The 23,187-nt window shown below is 42.3% G+C and overlaps 2 protein-coding genes across 2 annotated transcripts in view; one reads left to right on the top strand and one right to left on the bottom strand.

Moving 5' to 3' along the window:
• aars1 (alanyl-tRNA synthetase 1) overlaps positions 1–23,187 on the top strand; it is a gene marked incomplete at its 5' end in the record, with an annotated part of 69,379 nt that overhangs the window by 31,952 nt on the left and 14,240 nt on the right. The window lies entirely within an intron of this gene.
• st3gal2 (ST3 beta-galactoside alpha-2,3-sialyltransferase 2) overlaps positions 422–23,187 on the bottom strand; it is a gene marked incomplete at its 5' end in the record, with an annotated part of 30,882 nt that continues 8,116 nt past the window's right edge. Inside the window, 7 exons of the mRNA XM_083764086.1 lie at positions 422–464; positions 529–4,652; positions 5,458–5,577; positions 6,770–6,815; positions 7,130–7,309; positions 20,685–20,818; positions 22,913–22,972. Coding sequence (XP_083620212.1) covers positions 4,479–4,652; positions 5,458–5,577; positions 6,770–6,815; positions 7,130–7,309; positions 20,685–20,818; positions 22,913–22,972 — 714 coding nt within the window. The 3' untranslated portion in view covers positions 422–464; positions 529–4,478. The remainder of the gene's footprint in view (positions 465–528; positions 4,653–5,457; positions 5,578–6,769; positions 6,816–7,129; positions 7,310–20,684; positions 20,819–22,912; positions 22,973–23,187) is intronic.

The raw sequence follows: 23,187 nt of genomic DNA, 5'->3' as shown, positions 1-23,187 counted from the left end.
TCAGTGGTTCTAAACCTCCTCTGGGTCAGTGGTCAGTGGTTCTAAACCTCCTCTGGGTCAGTGGTCAGTGTTTCTAAACCTCCTCTGGGTCAGTGGTCAGTGGTTCTCAACCTCCTCTGGGTCAGTGGTCAGTGGTTCTCAACCTCTGGGTCAGTGGTCAGTGGTTCTAAACCTCCTCTGGGTCAGTGGTTCTAAACCTCCTCTGGGTCAGTGGTTCTCAACCTCCTCTGGGTCAGTGGTTCTAAACCTCCTCTGGGTCAGTGGTCAGTGGTTCTAAACCTCCTCTGGGTCAGTGGTCAGTGTTTCTAAACCTCCTCTGGGTCAGTGGTCAGTGGTTCTCAACCTCCTCTGGGTCAGTGGTCAGTGGTTCTCAACCTCCTCTGGGTCAGTGGTCAGTGGTTCTAAACCTCCTCTGGGTCAGTGGTCAGTGGTTCTCAACCTCCTCTGGGTCAGTGGTTCTAAACCTCCTCTGGGTCAGTGGTCAGTGTTTCTAAACCTCCTCTGGGTCAGTGGTCAGTGGTTCTCAACCTCCTCTGGGTCAGTGGTTCTAAACCTCCTCTGGGTCAGAGGTCAGAGCCCACTTGGAAATCATGAAAGTGTTTGCGGCCCGTGACCCGTCTGACCACTTACTGTGTCCATTTTCAGAGCATGTTTATTTTAATAATCAATCATTCAGGGGTGTAACGATACAGTCTAACGGCGATACGATACGTATCACAATACATGGTTAATGATACGATGCATACATGGACAATTTTGGTTCATTCATGGCGATAACGGTACAATACGATTCATGATTTAAAATCGATACACTAACTATTTAAGAAATTAAATATCTGTGAAACATTTGTGCGTAGTGCAGGTTTTTTTTTACGGGAAACATTTATTATTATGGATATAAAGTAAACACAGTGATTCTCTGGCAAACATGGACATTATATTTGAACACATGGACAAACCTGCACCTTGTGATATGAACACAAATAATTCACACATTTATCGATAGAGTGTAGCGATATGGAATGGAAATGTAATTAAATCCCCTTTTTATTTGTTCTTCTTAAAATTGCTAAATACAAAGTACTTAGTATTGATACAATCGATTATTTGCATTGCAAAATGACATGATACAAAGTCAAATCATAATATGTTGCTGTTTACATATCGATATACATATTTTATTTAATTAAACTTGATTTTTCTATGCAGTTAGTATATCGTTACACCCCTACAATCAATCGATTGTATCGATTAAGGCCTGGCTTGTATCAATGGATCTAACAAAGTGCATACTGTACTGTAGTTCTTATCGGTATCACTATGATTTTTTTTGCCAGGTGAAACCTGGCTTATGATCGCTGCTGTTGGCTATGAGGACCTTTGCGCGACTTAGTCATGATTGGCTGGCCAAGTTTGACCATACTATGAAACGCCACCTAAGCCAATGGGAGTCTGACCCCATACTCTGAAACGTCTCAACCAAGCCCCCAAGACTTCCATTGAAGTGAATTACGGGGCGGGGCAGGCCTGTCGCTCCTCATCCGCTCTCTAGATATATTATAATTTTATGGTCTCAACCCAGAGTCTGTAATGCTGCAGAAAAAGGGGGGGGGGGGGAGATGCACAATGTAGAATGCTTGTTTCAAGACAAAATACTGTGACATTTTTTATATTATAAATGTTTTATATATTATGATTAAAATCTTGGTGTTTTGCCAAATATTTGCGGGCCCACTTGCAGTACCATGCGTCTTTGGATACTAAGACAGAGGGATGGGAGCGGGAGAGGCTAAATCTCATCAGAATGCACTTGGCGAGCTACTCGAGCACACACTGTTTCTTCAGGAACAGTATTTTCTATCCTCACAGCCCACCTGGCGGGCCCTAGTCCACAGGTTGAGAACCACTGCTCTAGCACTCTTGGCTCAGAAACATTTTCTACTCAAACACAGGTGTTAGGCCACATATTCTTTTACACTTTTGAACATAGTCCTATAAGCACTAATGACTTAGTGCAGGGGTGTCCAAACTTTTTTCAAAGGGGGCCAAATTAGAAAATATTAAAACAGCTACATATTTAAACGATTCTATTTAACTATCATCATCAATATTTAATATCAATGGTTTTTTTGTCAGGTGTGTGCTGTAAACAAAAAGTGTAACTAAGCCTTTTTTCAGCCTTCTTTCACAATTACCAAATGTAACCATACGAGCAAGGTAAAATAAAAATAAAATCTAAACAAGGAACACTGTCAAATTATACTCTGGGAAATGCCCAGGTTAAAAAAACGAAAATGTAACAATATCCCATACTGTTGGGAGGGCCGTTCATAATACATTCAGGTATGAATTAGCTGTGGGCCATATAAAATTCTCCCCAGGGCTGCATTTGGCCCACAGGCTGCACTTTGGACACCCCTGACTTGGTGCATACACAAACCAGTAATACTTTTCACACTTGTAACTGTTGTAAGACCTACATAGGCATTTTGTTTACTCCGGTAACAGTAGCCTAACTGCTCATAAGCCACAAGCATGCTCTTCTTGAACAACTCTCATGCCCTTTTCGGATGGATTTACAACTGACACTCAAAGCACGTTTTAAATGCTCATGTTTTCCTTCTAACTTGTGTGAAACATTTTTATATTGAACTTCTTATCATATTTACAGAATAAAAAGAAAAAATCCTGGTCTGAGCAGCAAGTGTAAATCCAGACAAGAGTACAGTATGATAGTCTAGGGCTTTATAGGCTTAGAACGGCATATCAAATTAACCAATTAATTCTTCACTCTACAAGTGGTTAACAGTATAGTAGGAGGAGTCATTCAATTTACAGTTTTTGGGGCTGCCAAAGAGAAATGACCACACTAAGTATAGCTGGGTAAGCAAAGAGGGTTGGAAGAGTGGCAAAAAGTAGATTATGATGTTCCTCCTTTGGTTAGGCGTCTTGTAATTCCATTCGTCTTAAAATACCGGAAACAAGTCTCAAGTCCAAGCTCGATCAGGCACTCTATTCTCTCCCGTCTTCCTCTGTCATTTAACCTTGCCAGACCACACGGTGACCGAACGCCGGTCCAGAAAACGGCACTCTCAGCTGGTACGTTTAACTGTGGATGGGGGACTGTACGCTGCATTGTGATACACCTGCGGTGAAGCCTTGGCAGGCAGCGGTGAAGCCTTGGCAGGCAGCACCATGACAAAGATCCCAGGAGAGAGAGAGAGAGAGAGAGAGGGATCTTGGCGTCGTTACTACAGTCTTAATCAGCCAGATAGACACTGACAGGATGCAGAACTGTGGTAGGGTTGTGGCCGCTTGGATTAGGAGCACCAGGCAGCCGGCTAGGGTTGCAGTTAGCCTCCTGCAAGTGAAAACAGCCAGAGTGTTGGTTGTGTTTCTGTGGCACCGTACAGAATACTGAACGGAACGGATAAAGACCAGCGTGGGCAGAGAATGTGAAAAGGATTAAAGGAACCTCCTCTATTTTACTAACCAACACACAGTTGCACAAAGAAAGTCATTGTTTGGAGCCTTCGGTATCTTAATGTGTTGCTTTTAGATGAAAAAACCCAAAAACGTTATACATTTGTGTTGATCCGGCACAACTCTTTCTTTGTCCAAGGCAAAGTACCTGCAATGGATTTGCAAAGTAATGCATGGGAAGGGGAGCTTCAGTCCTGATGATATGGTCCCTTACAGTACGGTACTGTATGTGGCCAACTGACCATACTGTATATTGGCAGATGTACAGTTTGAGTCCCTGTTGCTCGCCCATTTTCCACAACTCCATCTTAGATTTGAATAGTCTGCTGATGCAACAACACCTTGCTTTCTGTGTCATTTTCAGTAGCAAATGTAGCGTTTCCTCTGTGTATTGAGGGCCTGCTGGCAATGCTGCTATTAATGCATTAGGATGTGATATATATCCTTGGTGTGAGCGAGCCAGTGTAGCAGCTAAGCTGCCTACCTTCAGTTCAGTTGCTCTTTAGTGGTTTCAGTGCCTTCCTCAGTAAAGACGAGGCAGTGTGGTGACTTTTCCTCCCCCTGTAGGTGGTAATCGTTTTAGCACTCGTGCATGAGTGCCCCTTTTTTCTTTTTTCTTCTTCAGACGTTTAAGTCTCACAGTCCCACAGTAATGAAAGACATTTGGAACAGCTTGTTTTCCATTTTTGTGAGATTCTTCCCCGGGTAAGATAATTAGGGAATCTCCCTACTGTAACACTTTTCACTAGCAGTTGGAACATTTTAAAAGATACAACTTCTCTTTCGCTTGGCACAGATTCCATTTGATGCTGCGGCAGTTTGTATTTGCTCCTTTGCTCCACTTCGTTTCTTTACTTGGGTCCACAAAAACTGCTGCAAAGTGAAAGGAAGAATATACAATGCACTCTAAAGCCGCACCTACTGTAGGCTATAGCATTCCGAGCCAAAGCCAGCGTTCTAACATGAAATCTAAGGTATTTGAGGCGACGTGTCGGCTACTTCCCACGGAATACGGTGATTTTGCCGGCCTTGGCCAGCCGCTGGATGATCTGGGCCTCGTAGTCGGCATCGTGGACGCCAGTTATGCGGAACTCTCCGGAGTAGCGGTTCTGCTCCCAGTAGTGGTGCCAGTTGCCCCGACTGTCTGCCCCGAAACCAAACACATTCACCTACAGAGGCGGGGAGGGGAGAGAGAGCATATTGTATGTGTAACAGCAAAAGAAAAAGACTTGTGTGAATGATTTGTGAATGAAAAAAATAAGGGCAATATTATATTTGTATTATTTTCTCCACCAGGCCAAAGCAAACAGGGGGAATTATGTTTGGCCCCTGTCTGGGTGTTCTCGGCTAATCTCGCAAACCATCAGCGGCACATTCAATGACCATTCTGACCTGAGATCAGATTCATACGAGGTTTCCGCCGGACACACACTGGTCTGATGAACCCATTCTGACCTGAGATCAGATTCTAAAAATGTCAGTCGCTCTTCGATTTTTCAAAAATAGCTCGTATCTATGAGCTTGTAGATCTGCTATTTTTAAATAGCTAAAGCATAACATGATGCTAACACCAAAATGGGTGCCCGGTCAGAATCGGTTAACGGTGCCGGACGGAGTGCAAAACATACTCTCTGCCTTTGGCCTGGTGGAGACAATTATTATTTATTATTATAGTATTATTACATATTGTGAATATTTTTTTTCACTTTTTGTGAATGTTCCCTATCCCTATTCATCCCGATTCTGGGCATGTCGTAATAGGTGAGCATTCCCGGGGACAAATAGCAGATTTACAGGCTCACAAGTTATGAGCTCAGCTTATGTTTGTTTTTTTGGCGAGGAGATGAAGTGTGAAGAAGAAGTGGGTTGAGTATACACCCCTGAGGTACTCCGGTCAAGTATATATTTAAGTAGTTGACGCAAATGAAGCTCAGATGATTTAACTGAACCGAGACAGACCGAAGTGTTACTAACCTCGTCACAGACGTGCAAAGCAAAGAACAACACCAGCATGCCAGTGGAGGGGTAACGTCCATGATGTTTGGTCCAGTGATCATGGATGTACTTGAAAAATGCTGGGTTAAAGATCTGGACCTGGATGGAATACACAAACATAATAACTGGTATTTACCAATATGTCTTAATCTGAGAAATACAGAGCCAAATTTGTGAAATTAATTATGAATCGCATTTTAACTAATGGGGAATTCATCCTAATTCCCCGCTCGTGGGGGAAGTTTCTTTCTTGGCACCCGCACCCCACCCACTATAGATTTTTTCTTTGCACCCGCACCCCACCCACTACTGTTTGTTAATCCAATCCCAGGCATTCCAAATGGCCATCACTCAGCTGCCTAGAAGACATGATCCTTTTTTAAATGTTTTCTTTTGTAGCTTTTGCATTTATTTTTATATTTTTTATGGAGGGACAGACAGTAGGCTGACGGGAAATGGGAGAGAGATGGGGGGGTGACATGCAGTAAAGACCGTCGGGATCGGACACAGCCAGACTGGATTACCAGCCAAAGGTGCCTGTACCGATGAGCCGCGGCCCAGCCCAGGCCGAAGACTTCATAGAATTGGTCTTCTCTATTGCCCTTTTTTTGCCTAGTCGCTCTGCCTCTGTGTCTCAGAGGACGGTTGTGGACAGTTCAGAAACATGCCTACCAATAGGCAGGTTTTGGTTATTTCAAATAAGATTTAAGATGTATATATTTTTTTCTTTTGAGGGCCGCTAGCCCCACCAACATCTGGGCTTTTGAAATGACGTCAGATGGATGCCAATTCTATGGACTTTTAATGCTTGTTCAGAGCACTATAATAAGCCTTAATAGGTCTTCTACACGGTGCTGGTGTATGGGGGGGGGTTGTTTTTGTTCCAGTGAAACTTTCAACATATTTTCATGGATTTTCATGGATTTAAAAAGCAAGCAAGCAAAAGATTATTTAAAAACAATGGGAGAGGGATTATGATCTGATCCTTCATAAACTAGAGCAACGGATGATATGATTGCAGCAAAGCAGGGTCACTACATTATGTGTTCATAGTTGTACTGTACCGTATGTGTGTGCAGTGTGTGCGCTTGCGACACGTTGCAACTTATGTGAGCTTGTAGATCGGCTATTTAGAGTGCAACCAAGTCTAAAATCACAATTACAACGCCATCAAGGCCCGCCAAAATATCTTTTCACCGAGTGACATTTGGTAGACTAAACTAAACACTAGAACATTTCAGATGACAAAAATATGACAAAAATAAACACTAGTATATTGTATACATTGTACCTTGTCTTTGTCCACACGGAGAAACTGCTTCACTGGAGCGTAGGTACTGGAAGAGGGAAAGTGAGATAAGAGAGGGAAAAGGCAACAGACACTGTATCCACACTGTATCCACCTCTTCCTGGTTTTTAGCAAGGATTTAGAGAAGGAAGTGTCATGGTCACGTGACTGGGCTGCGCCATGACACCTTCATGGGAGCCAAATCTCGCACCGGGAGCCAATTCTCGCAATACTTGGCACGTTCAGAAACATACTTTTTTCTCTTTTAGATACCTCTATAGAATTACAGCGTACACATCGAAAAGCTGGTGTGTGTTGTGTGTGTGTGTGTGTGTGTGTGTGTGTGTGTGTGTGTTCTCTCACAAGCGGATCTGTCCAGTGGACAGGGCGCTGGTGATCCAGAGCAGGTCCAGCGTTTTGAAAGGAACCAGGACAAAGCTGACGTTGGCCGCCAGGTTCTTGGCGCTCTCCGGATACATGAAGTGGTGCGTCGTATGGCTGCCCACGTCGTCCTCGTAGCCTAGTGTAGGAGCCAGGTTTATCCTAAAGGAGAGAGGCAGAGAGACATTTATTATGAACCGTAGATACTAAACATAGCCTAATGTAGGGGCCAGGTTTATCCTACAGGAGAGATATTAATCATTATGAACCATAGATACTACACATAGCCTAGTGTAGGGGCCAGGTTTATCCTACAGGAGAGAGATTAATCATTATGAACCATACAGTAAATACTACACATAGCCTAGTGTAGGAGCCAGGCTTATCCTACAGGAGAGAGAGAGAGGCAGAGAGATGATTATGAACCACAGATACTGTTGCATGTAGTTGGTCAGGTAGACTAGTCATAGGCATGCATGCATACAAGGACGGATTAACCCCCACGAGGGCCCATGGGACGGTAAATTTTGCAGGGCCCACATTGCGCACGGGCGAGTCATTTTCGTGTTTTTAATCATCTTTTTTTACCTAAATTTAACAAAATCAATGGCCAATGGCAATGAAGGGTCCCAGGAGCCCTTCTCAGGGCGTCAAACCTAGTACCACGCGGTCCAATTTCCCCCGAATGGCCCCTGAACCATGGCCCCACTGGCCCAATGGCTAATTTGTCCCTGTATGCATAATGTATAGTTTGTTGTACAAGCATCGTTGTTGTACTTGTATTTGAAGTACATTTAAAAGCAGGAACAGCCAGGAGCAGTTGATCTGGAGGCCTGGAGGTGAATGAGGGCAAAGGAGGTTAGAAATATATTTTGTAAGGATGGGTCCGAACAATGGAATATTTGATTAATCGTTAATAGGATCAAAATGTAATATAAAATAATAGTAGACTACAGTAATCGACATACATTTTGGTCACTTTAACACATCCCTAATATTTTGATGCCAATCTAGTAGTGCTTTGAAAACGTATGATAAACCTGTATACTCTATTCCGTATTTGACAGACAACCATGCATGCGATCCCTCAATTCCTGGGGCCAGTCAGAGCCGTGGCGGCTACTGGCAGGCCCAACAAGCAGCATTCATTGTGATCTGGATCTATAACTGCAGCCGAGATGTAGATCACTGATTGAGACCGACTGACTGATCAATATCAGTATGAACGGGGTGACTGACAAATGGACAAATGCAAGGAGTCACAGAAACGGAACACAGAGCCAAACCAAAGGGATGCCTTCACTGGCCTTCAAATGCAAACGCAATGCACCCATGCTGCTTTCATTGAACACAGGTTAATTCAGATATCTCCCAGCTGCTGGCTTAGTTTCTCCCTGTTCTCTTTTGCAGCCCTGCATGCCCTCATCAAAATAATCTCTGCATTCCTTTAGCAGGCAGACGGTATAATGATGTCTCTGATAGCTTGTTAATCTTTGTAAGACTCTTCAGTAAAGATCTTTGTCAGTGTAGCAGTAATTGATCTGTTTTTTTCCCCCTATAGTTATTGGGCCTCATTCACTTAAACACCACTTACGTACACAAGAAGATTCTGAGATTATTGACTTATTTGTTCTTATGCAAGGGTTAGAGCACAAATTTGAGTGTTGACATGTTTGTGCAAAAAAATAACTGGCTGTGTTACAGTATAAGTAATCAAATGGCCATGGCAGAGCCTGGACATTTTTTCTGGCAGTTCTGGACAGCCGTCTATCTATATATCCGACCGACCCAAGGCTGCGGGCACTGCACTCCTGCACTGCACTATTATCCCATTCTGACCTGAGATCAGATTCATACGAGGTTTCCACTGGACAAACACTGGGTCTGATTAACCCATTCTGACCTGAGATCAGATTCTAAAAATGACAGTCGCTCTTCGATTTTTCAAAAATAGCAGACCTACAAGCTCGTATCGCGCCACTCGGTGGCGCGATATGAGCTTGTAGATCTGCTATTTTTAAATAGCTAAAGCATAACATGATGCTGACACCAGAATGGGTTATGGCGGTGGGGAATATCTATGCGTGCGCCGCATTTGAAGTTGGTGGGGGGGGGGGGGGGGGGGGGTCATGGTTCTCGAGTTTGTGGATTACAGACGTACACATGTACAGAGTCGGTGCATTTAGTGTAAGATAAGATAATGTTTATAAGTAATGTTTGAATTACTTTCAATGTCATTACAAAGCGTTATGGGCATGGCCTTTTAAAAACCCATTCGGGGCGGGAACCCCTTTTGGTGTTGGCACTATGTTATGCTGTAGCTATTGTAAAATCGCAGATCTACAAGCTCGTGGCGCGCCACCGAGTGGCGCCCTACGAGCTTGTAAGGTCTGCTATTTTAGAAAAATCGAAGAACCACTGACATAGAAACGTGGCTTTTTCAGAAAACTGTCAGGATGTAGAAGACATTTTAGTACTTTAACGGGGCCATCCTGCAGCATCCTGCAGTATGTTCCGTTGGCCCATGTCTGATCTCACATGTGGTCCTGGACGTCCAGGTCCCGTTATTTATAGGCACAAAGTAGGCCTACTTTCTGCACTCCCTCACTGCTGCGGTAAAACATTTCAGAGCCCTGAGGAAGGAGCTTATCTTCCAGGACCATGCATAATATTATATTTGAAGAGAAACGAGTACCTCTTTAACAGTGGTGGAAAGTAACTGAATACATTTACAATTTGCAGGTATATACTGCTATTACTGGAGAATTTCTCATTTCCAAGTCTTTTACGTCTTACTCCACTACACATCTCAGATCCACATGTTGTACTTTTACTACACAACATTTATTTGACAACTTTAGTTGTTTTGGATTTGGATTATTATTACAAAATATACATCGCCAAACTCAGCCATTTGGGCCATTTGAAAATAGCCGATCTACTGCATAAAGAGTACTTTCTATGTTTAGTACTTTAAATACATTTTGATAGGCCTACTAATACTTTTGTACTGCTCAAGTACATTTTGAATAGACCTTTACTTGTAACTTGTATATTGCAGTATTGATACTTTCACTCCAAGTACAAAATGTGAGTACTTTTCCGCCCACATGCTCTTTAGGCTCTCCTGGAGCTGTGCTCAATGAGCTTTGCAATAGTTTGGGAGCCGGCAGCACTACTGCAGTGCAGAGCCATCCCCAATGCTCCAATTCTGATTTGAGCTTTAGTCATAGTCTCTTGAATCGTTTTCATTTAAGTTTCAGTCACATTTTAGTCGCCTGGAATGTCTTAGTGTTTTTGTCGACTAAATCTACAGTTGCTGAAAATAGACGATCTACAAGTTCACGACGCGTCACAGCACGGCGCGTCTGTTTTTCAGCATGCAACCAAGTGTAAAATGACTCGTGTCTTTTACTTATACTGGATCTCTTGTCCACTAGTCCCATCCTAACATTTTAGTCTAGTTTGTATTTGTCAATATATTTACTCTTAGTTTTGGTCATCATAGCTTAGTTACCATTTAGTTTTCGTCAGTGAAAAAAGGTAGTCGACGGACATATGTCGTCATAGTCAACGAAAGCAACACTGCAACCCTCTGTACCTGTACTTTCCACCTTGACATTGCAGAGGGCGCTAGGAGACAGTGTAGGCAATATTAGACATACTGTGCCAAAGGCATCCATCGGCCACACTCTCCTGTGAGTCGTGGATGGAATAAATCGTACTAGTAGCCACTAAGCCACACAATACATAAAACTCCCCAATACAGCAGCCCTAACAGGTCCCGGTCCACAGGGGTTTCCATTCCATTACTGGTTGTCGGTCTCCTCAACACACGCACGTGCACATTACGGTATGGCACCGCATTCAGATCCGTTCCCGTATCTATTCAGATCCGTTCCCGTATCTATTCAGATCCGTTCCCGTATCTATTCAGATCCGTTCCCGTATCTATTCAGATCCGTTCCCGTATCTATTCAGATCCGTTCCCGTATCTATTCAGATCCGTTCCCGTATCTATTCAGATCCGTTCCCGTATCTATTCAGATCCGTTCCCGTATCTCAACCGCAGGCAAAACCACTCCATAAATGTACAAATAGTGTGACTGCCAGAACCACCGTCTGAGTGCTGTCTCCTGCTTCCCAGGAGCTTGATTGATTGATTGAATACTTTATTAGTGGTACAGTCAGACATTAAGGCTAAAAGGACAACACAAAAAAGTCGTTTGTTTCCATTGTGGTCCCATGTATTCAATTTATCAACGTAGCATAAAAAGCGAGTCCCGATCATAGACTGTAACAAAATATGGACAAAGCGTTCGCCGGGTCTGATAATGGACGTAAAATGAAGTCAGTCAGTCCTTGTATTGTAAGTCGCCATCTTTCTAGATCCGTTTGGGCCCAGCTGGCCCATTGCCTGACCCAGACAACGAGGCGGGACTTCCCCCCCTTCTTCTTAGTTGGTTTTTATTTTGACTCGAACGGGGGGTGGCTCCTGATCATAGACTGTAACGGTAGCCACGCCCCTCAGAACATACGTGACTTTATGGTCATTTTTTAAATAAATGGGACCATAATTTTCCAAAAAGAATATTATGACATGAGAAATGAGACATTAAACTATAGTGACTGGAAGAAGAAAGTATTCATGACCATGTTTATTAAGGTAATACAGTCTAGTAGTACTGCGACAATGGCCCCCAGAAGTCGGCATACCCCTACCGGAGTTAGGACCAAACACAACATAGTTTTTCCTCATCTCTAAGGCCTCCCATACATGAAATGGATTCTTGTATAAAAATATTTTACTGCAAAAGTGGTGAAATTGTTATTTAAAGTTATACACCTCAAACTAAAAATAAAGCCTGTCCGTCTGGTGGTTGAGGCACTTAAAGGCATGTAGATTCACAATGGAAGCTCTGAGAGGTTCAAAACTTGGCATACTTGAAGCCAGAACATACCTCTACATTCTAGAAAAGACTGAATGTCAATATCTGAATGTCAATATGAGATATAGTCATTTGAACACATACTTACAGTAGGCGGAATTGTACATCTATGTAGATGTCTTCTCTACTTTGAAGTGACTCTGGAATGGATTGTCATAGCAACACATATGATGGCTTGTAGGAAAGGTGAGGTTCTACTGAATCCAGCAATACCAATTGTGTAAATGTAGCTTGCATAATCGTGGAGTTATGCCACAAAACATATATGGTGTCCCAAACGGGGGGAAATAAAACTAATGAAATCTACAGTATCAAATTAGTTTAATTTTTTCTTCACTTATCAAGGGTGGGAAAACATAAACAAATCACTTGAGTAGAAGTCCCTAAAATGTATGAAATGTCTCAAACTTGAGAAATGAGAAATTGTGAACAAATAGATGCCGCTTCAATAGAGAAATATGCAAGCCTAGATTGGAACTACTAACTATTATTATGTTGCAGCACATGACCTGGATGTTCCCTCATCAAGCTCAAATCTCAATATTATCCCCATAAATATAAATAATCAAGTTATTCATTTCTGTTATTTGAGTTATTTGGTTACAGTCAAGTTATACTACAGTATTTGGCTCCACTTGCATCTTATTGCCTACAGTATGTGGCTTTCTTCATAAAATGACAGGTAAAATAATTTCACATATTTTGGAATGTGAAAAGATGAGATGAACCTTGTCAAATCAAGTAGCTATTTAGCTGACTGGAGTGGAGAGTGACCTAGCATTTAGTTCTCTTTAGTGTAACAGAGCCTACTGCCTGTCCAGTAGTCTACACTGACAATAGCAGAACCCTGCCCTGACACTATTTCACCAGAATGGAAAATAGACTTAATTAGTATCACTTGTAATATGGTTACTGCACATATACTATAGCCTAAAAATAGTGCGCGCAATGCACAACATAGATACTGTACAAATTCTGAAGTGTGTCTTTAAAATTTTACCAAAATGGAATATTGGATCCAAATCTTTGTATCATCTTTGCTAAACAGTTGGAAAAAGGCACGAAACAAGACCCATAATGTATAAAGCCCACGGCAGAAGACCTTCAACACATACTAACTGTTGTTCAACAGAGAGATGATGTTCATAAAACCCTGGCAAACCCAAATTCAATATACTCTCCTCTCCTCATCATATACTGTATCATGTTGAGAAAACTACTCCAGTAAGACCAGAGTGAGAGCATGCCGTCTCGTCAAGAAGACTGAATAGGGTACAACATTGTTGAATAGGATACAACACTGTTTAACATACAAATATATTGTTTCATTTGTGGGAAGGCCAGCACAATTGATTGATTGATTGATGGATTTAAAAGTTTATTAGACATAAATGTAAAAACAGCAACAGAGTACAGTCATACAATCAGTCCAAAAGGGATAGCACAAAAAAGTCCTTGCGGTCTTGTGCAATCAGTTCATAGACAAAACCAGGACTACTGGTCAGAGTACCAGAGACAGGGCCTTCACATGGTCAGTGGTCAGAGTACCAGAGACAGGGCCTTCACATGGTCACTGGTCAGAGTACCAGAGACAGGGCCTTCACATGGTCACTGGTCAGAGTACCAGAGACAGGGCCTTCACATGGTCACCATGGGCGGAGCTTGGGGGGGTTCTTTTTTTTTTTTTTTTTAACTTTAATATCTTCTGGCTTCTGACTGTAGTTTGTAATCATCTCTCTTATCATGATATGATGACTCGCTGTACGGCTGTAGTGCATGTGTGTGAGCTGCTGTACTACCTAAATAACTCATTTTTAGGGGTTAGGGCATTGTAAAAACGCTAAAATAATAAAATAAAGGTTAAGAAAATGTCGTTGGCCAAGCAGTTGCACCCCCCAGCGTCAACTTCAAGCTCCGCCTATGATGGTCACTGGTCAGAGTACCAGAGACAGGGCCTTCACATGGTCACTGGTCAGAGTACCAGAGACAGGGCCTTCACATGGTCACTGGTCAGAGTACCAGAGACAGGGCCTTCACATGGTCACTGGTCAGAGTACCAGAGACAGGGCCTTCACATGGTCACTGGTCAGAGTACCAGAGACAGGGCCTTCACATGGTCACTGGTCAGAGTACCAGAGACAGGGCCTTCACATGGTCACTGGTCAGAGTACCAGAGACAGGGCCTTCACATGCAGCATCAGAAAGATTGATGAAGTTGTACATCGGCTGCTCTCGTACCCAGATCTCTTTGCATATGATGACAAATATCATAAATGCTACCTAAAACACTAAATATCTAAACGAAATATAGCAGCTATAAAACAAAGAATTAGAACAGCAGACCAGTATCTATGTCAAAGCTTTTATTAATCTCACTGAAGTAGTTAACATCTTTCTTTAAATAAATGAAAGTGATGACAAGTCATCACTTTCAATAAATAAGAGTTATGACATACTGAAGACACTGGTCCATGGTTTTCTTCATCGATATATCTGCAGGTCTATGTAGTAGTTCTGGATTTTCTTGGAGATTTGCATCTTCTCTCATTGTGCCCATTTCCCATGGGCACACTTTTAGAGCATGCAACATCAGACTTTCCATGTTCTACAAATTATAATGCTGTATGTTTCCAGGGTTTGTATTTAGACAATATCATCTTCTTCCTCAGAGTTAGTGTCTTCAGTATGTCATCATAACAGTCAAGGAGTTTATATACCGTAAATGGAAATTGGTGCATTTACAGTATATAGAGCTTTTATCCAAAGCACTTTACATAGATTGTGCATTACATTCACACATTCAGTCACACACCGATGGCAGAGGAAACCATACAAGACACCGACCTGCACATCGGGATCAATTAGGGGTTCAGAGTCTAACTCTGGGGGAGCCCTGGATCGAACTGAGAATATGGTATGATACAGTACTACCGGTATATTGTTAGTTCACACTGAAATTTGTCTTGCGAACCTCACGGTTCTCCATCCAACCGCTCTATTGGCCACTCTATCCCTGAGGCACTGCCGCCTCTGCATATTACCGGTATTATACTGTATATTGTATATTTGTCATCATACACAAAGAGATCTGGGTACGAGAGGAGCAGATGATGTACAACTTCATCAACCTTTCTGATGCTGCATGAAGAACCTTAAGTCTCTGGTACACATACCAGTACCAGCCATAATGGCTGTCAGATGTTCTGGTCTTGTACTGGCCTTCACACAAATCTCTTTGTATGTTAAACAATGTTGTATCAACCCTATTCAGTCTTCTTGATGAGACTGCTGCAGGCATGCTCTCACTCAACATTTGCAACTTGCTCATTACTGCAGCATATTGTCTGTATATAGAGCCACGGTTTTATGAACATCATCATCTCTCTGTTGAGCAACATTTAGTAAGATCATTTTAATTTTGAGTATCTGCTGATACCGATTTTTCCCCATCTGAAAATTATATTTTTATGCAACTCCTCCAATATCACAATAGTACAATATCCCAAATCACGGACAATATACAGTCTAATATCATGATATGGATATCATATTGATACTAGGGATGTCCCAATCACATTTTTGTGCTCCTGCTCTGATCATTTAAAAATGTCATGATCGGCCCCGATTTCCGATACACTTCACATTATAAGATCACATAAGATGCACATAGGTGGAGCCAAATACTGTAGTATAAATTGACTGTAACCAAATAACTCAAATAACAGAAATTAATAACTTGATTATTTATATTTATGAGGATAATATTGAGATTTGAGCTTGATGAGGGAACAGGCTTTCGCCTTTGCTGCCCCAACCCTGTGGAATGCCCTCCCTAAGGCACTCAGAGATGCCCCTACCCTTCAAACCTTCAAATCCACCCTCAAAACCCACCTCTTCAATATTGCCTTCCCTAGCTAACCCTTTTCACTGTCTTTTAATGTTCTTTAGCTTTTAGTGTTATTTTTCCTTTTTCTATTAAAGTTGTTTTTACTTTGTTGTTACCTCTGTAAAGCCCCCCCATGTAAAGCGTCTTTGGGTACTCAGAAAAGCGCTATATAAGTTTGAGATATTATATTATTATTATTTAACATCCAGGTCATGTGCTGCAACATAATAATTGTTAGAACTTAGTAGTTCCACTGTAGGCTTGCATATTTCTCTATTGAAGCGGCATCTATTTCTTCACAATTTCTAATTTCTCAAGTTTGAGACATTTCATACATTTTAGGGACTTCTACTCAAGTGATTTGTTTATGTTTTCCCACCCTTGATAAGTGAAGAAAAAATAAAACTAATGTGATACTGTAGATTTCATTAGTTTTATTTCCCCCCGTTTGGGACACCATATATGTTTTGTGGCATAACTCCACGATTATGCAAGCTACATTTACACAATTGGTATTGCTGGATTCAGTAGAACCTCACCTTTCCTACAAGCCATCATATGTGTTGCTATGACAATCCATTCCAGAGTCACTTCAAAGTAGAGAAGACATCTACATAGATGTACAATTCCGCCTACTGTAAGTATGTGTTCAAATGACTATATCTCATATTGACATTCAGATATTGACATTCAGTCTTTTCTAGAATGTAGAGGTATGTTCTGGCTTCAAGTATGCCAAGTTTTGAACCTCTCAGAACTTCCATTGTGAATCTACATGCCTTTAAGTGCCTCAACCACCAGACGGACAGGCTTTATTTTTAGTTTGAGGTGTATAACTTTAAATAACAATTTCACCACTTTTGCAGTAAAATATTTTTATACAAGAATCCATTTCATGTATGGGAGGCCTTAGAGATGAGGAAAAACTATGTTGTGTTTGGTCCTAACTCCGGTAGGGGTATCTCGAAAACTAAAGCACTTTTTGACTGTTTGTTGCAGGACTATAGGTGAAGTTGGGCCCAAATACATGGACTTCTATGGAGCTATGGGTTTTTCTGGGTCCACAACCCAGGCCAACCCACAACAGGCCATTATATGAACTTTCAGGATGTCCAGATTTCCTTAGTGGCTTCACAAAATATCTGTCTGACTGCCCCCCTGGTCCCGATCCCTACGGCATTTGCTGCATGTCATCTCTCCCCATTTCCACTATCCTATCAATAAAGGCCTATCAAAAAAGCCCCCAAAATGAAATCTTTAAAATATAGCACAAGATAAGATCATTGATACATTTTATCAACAAATAGGACATTTAAATTTCCTCCCCTTGGTGGTCTCCTAAACTCCTACATTTTACAAAACGTTTTTTTTTCTCACAAACCTGTTCAATGAGCCGTGCGGTATCCAGCAGCTCTTCCAAACCTCCCTCAGGTTTTTTTTTTCCTTTTTCCCGGTGTGGGTAGATCATGTTGAGCTGGCCATTTTAAAAGTAGCTCCCCTGCTGTACACAATCACTGGCCCCTGTCAAATGTAATTTATGCTTCCCTTTTCCCTCTCCTCTCATCTGTTACTGAATCCAAATGTCAACACTCCAGATACTAGCGGACTTGGCCCTTGCGGACTTCGGTGTGCCGTGCTGTGGCGCTGACTGATGTCAAGTCTGCAAGGGCACAAGACTGCGACACAGTACAGCTCAGTTTGCTAATGACACGGGACTTCAGACCTAACTTTTTTTGCAGAGGATATGACCAGTGACAAGATCTGCCATGGGAAGCAACACTATTCCCCACTTAGTTACAGTAGATGAATGACCGATGTTTGTTCCCAGTGACCCAGCAGATTAACTATATCAAATAATGATTGGGCCTATTATGTATGGTGCGATATCACTACATCGATACACTTATAAACAAAATATACAAGATTTAAAGACAAAAAAAACCCTGCTAGCACTAGCAGCCCCTAGAGTCCATGCAGTACCATAGGGTTCAATTTTTTTTTTAATTGTACGAGTCTATTTATCGTTGATTTTATTTTCATCTATGTCTCTTAGGTCACATTCTCACCTAATACTTCGGTAGACTCGGATGCGTATGGGCGGGGAATTTGGGATTCTTGCATATTTAATTGGCTGCGGTTTGCCTTCACACTGTCATTCGCAGCAATTGGAAACGCAGCAGGGGGGACCTTTATCAATGTGTTCGGTGTTCCATTCATAAACTAGCCTACACAGTGAAATCTATGGTGATAAAATTACACTCATAACGTGCATGTGTCGTTCCGTCTGGGACCCCCCCCCCTCTCTCTCTCTTTCTCTCTCTCTCTACGCACGCAGCCGCCACACACTGTTCTTTTGGGCATGGAGGCACAGCGCTATGAGCGCACTGATATAACTCCCCAGACAGTCCCCACACAGTGACAGCACTCCATGTTTACGGCACGCACAGACAGACAGACAGAATATTCTGTAGGCTATAATAGGCTACACTGCAGTGTTTTTATGTGTTTTCTTAAGCAATTGATTAATGTACTCGTCCTCATTTCGATCAGGGCTTCAGTCTCCTCATTCGACCACGTCTATCCACGGTAACGGGACATCTTTGTGCTGCGTAAAATATGCTTTCTCCGTCTCCAACTGTGTTCAGCTCCTCACCCGCCACATTGTTTGCTTCATTTCCTTTATTTACTGCGGATTGCATTCACACCTGCACCGAATCGTAGTCATGTGCGATTGGAAGCGAAGTGAAACCCCCGTTTTTGGGCGGAGTAAAATGCGGTTCTTTGCTGCGCATTAGGATTAGAATGAGCCTTCACACCTGCCAAACGAAGCGCACTTTCTGAAAATGCACAGCAGGATTCGTTTTAATCGCAGCAAAGCTCTCTGGTGAGAATGTGACCTTACTCTCTTCTACCCCCTCCTATTCCTGGTACTTAGTTTACACAAGCCTTTGCACTCAAAGGACAACGATAGAAATAAACTAGCAAGCTTTTCTGTGTTTCATCCTTTTATAAATAAAGCTATATGATCATATGATTGGTTGTTAATCAGCCACTTTTCTTAGTTTTAGCATTGCTTCCTTGATGTCTTTTATGTTGTAAAATCCTTTTTGCAATGAAGTTTGGGCAATCCCACTAACGTCGTCTAGTGAAGACTGCAGTTACTGTAAACAGGCGTTCTGGAAGTGTGCATGAGCCCCCCCCCCCCCCCCCCCCCCCTATATGGACTTGGATGAACTGTAGAACTGGCCAGACCTAAAGAAGCTGCCTGCTCTACACAAGTGCAGGGAATCACAGACATTTTGTATCTCCCCATTCAACGTGCATCTGTCCTCTGCTATTGTATCTCCCCATTCACAGTTTCAATGCGTTTTCAATCCGTCTCTTACAGCAGTGGTTCTCGACTTTATGGGAAAACACTACTGGTTAGGAATAAAGATTAGAGTTTTAGGCATAATTTTACTGAGGTAAATGTCACGTTATTTTAGGGGAGGGTGATTGATTGTTTCATCACGTGGGGAGAGTGCTGGATTTTTATTTTCATTCAGAGGGAGGGTCATGGTATTTTAAATCAGGGCACATACATTTCCTCGTTCTACACCAGAGCCTGTAGCTTTCAAACCGATCGTTGCGGATCAGGATTAGGGTCATTTCTTATTCCAGCACATCCGTGCGCGTCATTTGAACGGAGCGACGCAGAATATTCTATGGTTTTTCAAAGGATGGTGAAAAACGCTCTGAATCCTGCCGGTCAAAGTGTTAATGGTCTTTTTTCTTTTCTTTCTTTTTTTTATGTTAAATTGTCACTTCACTGTCATCTGGGGACCCCCCCCCCCCAAAAAAAAAATCACGTGGGTCCCAACCCATATGTTGAGAACCATTGTCTCTCTTTGCAATAGAGGGGGGCTTGCTCATCACTTCTCTATCACTATTAACCATTCCTGCACATCCACCATTCCTGCCTCCACTACACTTGAGTTTCAACCGTCCTCTTTCCCTGCTTCCTTCGCCACTTCACACCTCTCTCTCTCTCTCTCTCTTCATCCCTCCACACCAGTACATCTATCTATAAGTTCACACTACCATGTCACACCTCTCTCTCTCTCTCTCTCTCTCTCTCTCTCTCCATCCCTCCACACCAGTACATCTATCTATAACAGGGGTATTCAACTGGCGGACCGCGGTCCGCGACCGGACCGCGGACCACCTCTTTGCGGACCACCCAAAAAATAATAATAATAACCTTTTTTTTTTTTTTAAGTTAATAATATAAATAACATCAGATGGTACATTTCTCATGTGAAATTGCTGCAAAGGCCCCCAAAATGTCCCCCAAGGGCCCCCAAAATTCTGGCGCGCGCTACGCGCGCACAGTGTGGCCTGCCAGGGCGTATAACTCCCGGCCTGATTTGGAGTTCCACTCCGGGCCTGCACTCTGCACCCCATTATTAGTTGGGTGGAAGGGGATCTGATTTGTATAAGCTTGGCTTGACCATACTAAATGGGCATAGAGCCCCGCTCTCCGATGGACGCCGCGCATGGGACCGGACCTCTGTCTTATTCAAAAAAATATTTGTGGACCTTCATCATTTCTAGTTGAGGACCCCTGATCTATAAGTTCACACTACCATGTCACACCTCTCTCTCTCTCTCCATCCCTCCACACCAGTACATCTATCTATAAGTTCACACCACCACGTCACACCTCATGATATAGTTGTGTCCGTCTATCGTCGGTCCGTATCCGGCTCCGCGGAGGTTGCCGGAGTTCCCCACCACGGCACAGCGCAGACAGCGGCCCGGATCCCACGACCCGTAGGGCGACCGGCCCGGAATCACCTTGGGACAAAAACGAGAGCAGGGACGTCACATGGGTGTTATGCAAAGGCTATAGTTTCCATCTTATCTGTTAGATTCTTAACAGATAAGATCGAACCAAACAGTGAGCCGTGACCCATTTGTGGGTCACGGCATACATTTTTATGGGTCACGACTCAAGTCAAAATCCCATTTTATTAATTCAATTTCATTTTTTTTAATAACAATATATAATCATTTTAAAATAAACAAATGTAAGAAATACCATAAATATATATATATAATTTATTTTAATTAGTGAAATATTTAAAGGGACACTTCACCCTTTTTGCAAAAAAATGGACTACATGTTGTCTTAGTAAGACAGCCCTCCACCTATTCACAAGGAGGAGCAGTGCACCAAATAATTATGGGAATTGTAGTCCAGGAAGGTAGTGAGACCAGTGTCCATGTCCATCAGAGACACTGTGCTCACTGCTACAATCTAAAATATCTAAAACCACATATTACACACATAAAGACCCCCAGGAAAGTGTTCTAAAGCTTCTAAACGTCATTAACATATATGTTTTTGCAAAAAGGGTGAAGTGTCCCTTTAAGTGAAAAATTGCTTATCTACTGTACAAGCTCGCAACGCTGGCAGGAAACGAACCGTTCATTGTGCACTTGTAAATCTGCTATTTTCACTAGCTTGCCTCCCAGGAAAACATCTGATCTCTCTTTTGGGTCTCGACCTGAAATGTTTGTGAACCACTGAGTTAGAGAGTGACGATGACTTTGACCCTTCCAGACTCAAAATGTGCCTCTTCCTTCCTGGTGCTATACTACTGGTGAATGGTGCCAACTCTGTGCACCTCGCTTCCCAGCCCTCTCTCACCTGTCCTCCTGTCTGTCTCAGTAATGAAACAATGTACCAGCGGGGAATGAATGAGTGAATGAATGCAGTGCCAACTTCCCTTCAAGAATGAAACAATATCTGCCGGCGAATGCAGTGCCAAATTCCCTTTAGAAGAAAATGTGAAAATGTCATATAGAGGATGTCTATAACTCCATGATAGCCTGAGCTACGCTACTCTCCCACCTTTCCATCTGTCACTCTCGGTGATGCCAACAACGCCAGTTGGAAATCCAATGCCAACTTCGTTTTAAGAATTATACAACAATACCAGTGGGAAATGTGAAAGTGTCACAGTGGACGTGAACTACCTCTATAACTCTGTTATAGTACACGTCATAGCCTGACCTTTATCACAGTCCTAATGGATCGTCCTGCCCATAATAGAGTCCTAAATTCTTCATGTTACCCTACAAAGGTTAAATAATTGATTACCGGTATTCCTGTCCAGGGGGAATTCCCCTGAGCTAAGCCGGGAGGTTTTAGAAAGAACATCTTCATGCAGAACCACTGTGACATTATAATAGAAAAGCATGTCCGTAAAACATTCTTTTTTTTTTAAAGGAAATGAGGTGGATCACACCAATGAAGATTATCTCCTCTCTTCCCTTCAGCCACCCATTCAGGACGGGAACCCCTTTTGGTGTTTAACCCATTCTGACCTGAGATCAGATTCATACGAGGTTTCCACTGGACACACACTGGTCTGATTAACCCATTCTGACCTGAGATCAGATTCTAAAAATGTCAGTCGTTCTTCGATTTTTCAAAAATAGCAGACCTACAAGCTCGTATCGCGCCACTCGGTGGTGCGATATGAGCTTGTAGATCTGCTATTTTTAAATAGCTAAAGCATAACATGATGCCGACACCAAAATGGGTGCCCGTTCAGAATGGGTTAAAGCATTATGTTATACTTTAATATGCTTTAAAAAAATAGCAGATCTACAAGCTCATGAAAAATCGTTGAAATGTGGCGCAAATCTTTGAATATACGTTCTTTCCGAGCGAACGTTTTAACTCAACGTTTTGCTTCTGGAAAAACATATTTTCAGATGGGGGTCCGCGGCCAAATACAAGTAATTCTGGGGTCCTTGACATGAAAAAGGATTTTTCTTTTTAGAGTCGGCCTCAGTCCTAAATGGGTCAACGGCGAGTAAGTAATTACACTAAGTGCATAGAACATAGAAAGACTCATATATAATATAATACCCACTCACCTGGAACAGCCTCAGCAACACCTGTTGAATACTGTGAGGCTTGAACTGGGGCTGCAACATCTAGGGGGTGGAGGCAGGGTATCGTCAGTGGTGGAAAGTAACCAACTTAACTACCATATAGTTTACTTAACTATACTGTACTTAAGTACAATTCTTAGGAATTTGAGTATTTCCAATCTCCAATGCTTTTACTTCTACTCCACTACATCTCAGATCCAAACACTCCACTACATTTATTTGAAATATTTAGTTACTAGTTACTTTGTAGATTTTGA

The sequence above is a fragment of the Protomyctophum parallelum genome (assembly GCF_964188405.1).
Source record: "Protomyctophum parallelum genome assembly, chromosome: 4".
In the NCBI taxonomy this organism is placed as follows: domain Eukaryota; kingdom Metazoa; phylum Chordata; class Actinopteri; order Myctophiformes; family Myctophidae; genus Protomyctophum; species Protomyctophum parallelum.
Note: the sequence above shows the minus strand (reverse complement) of the source record. Positions and strands in the feature narration are given on the sequence as shown.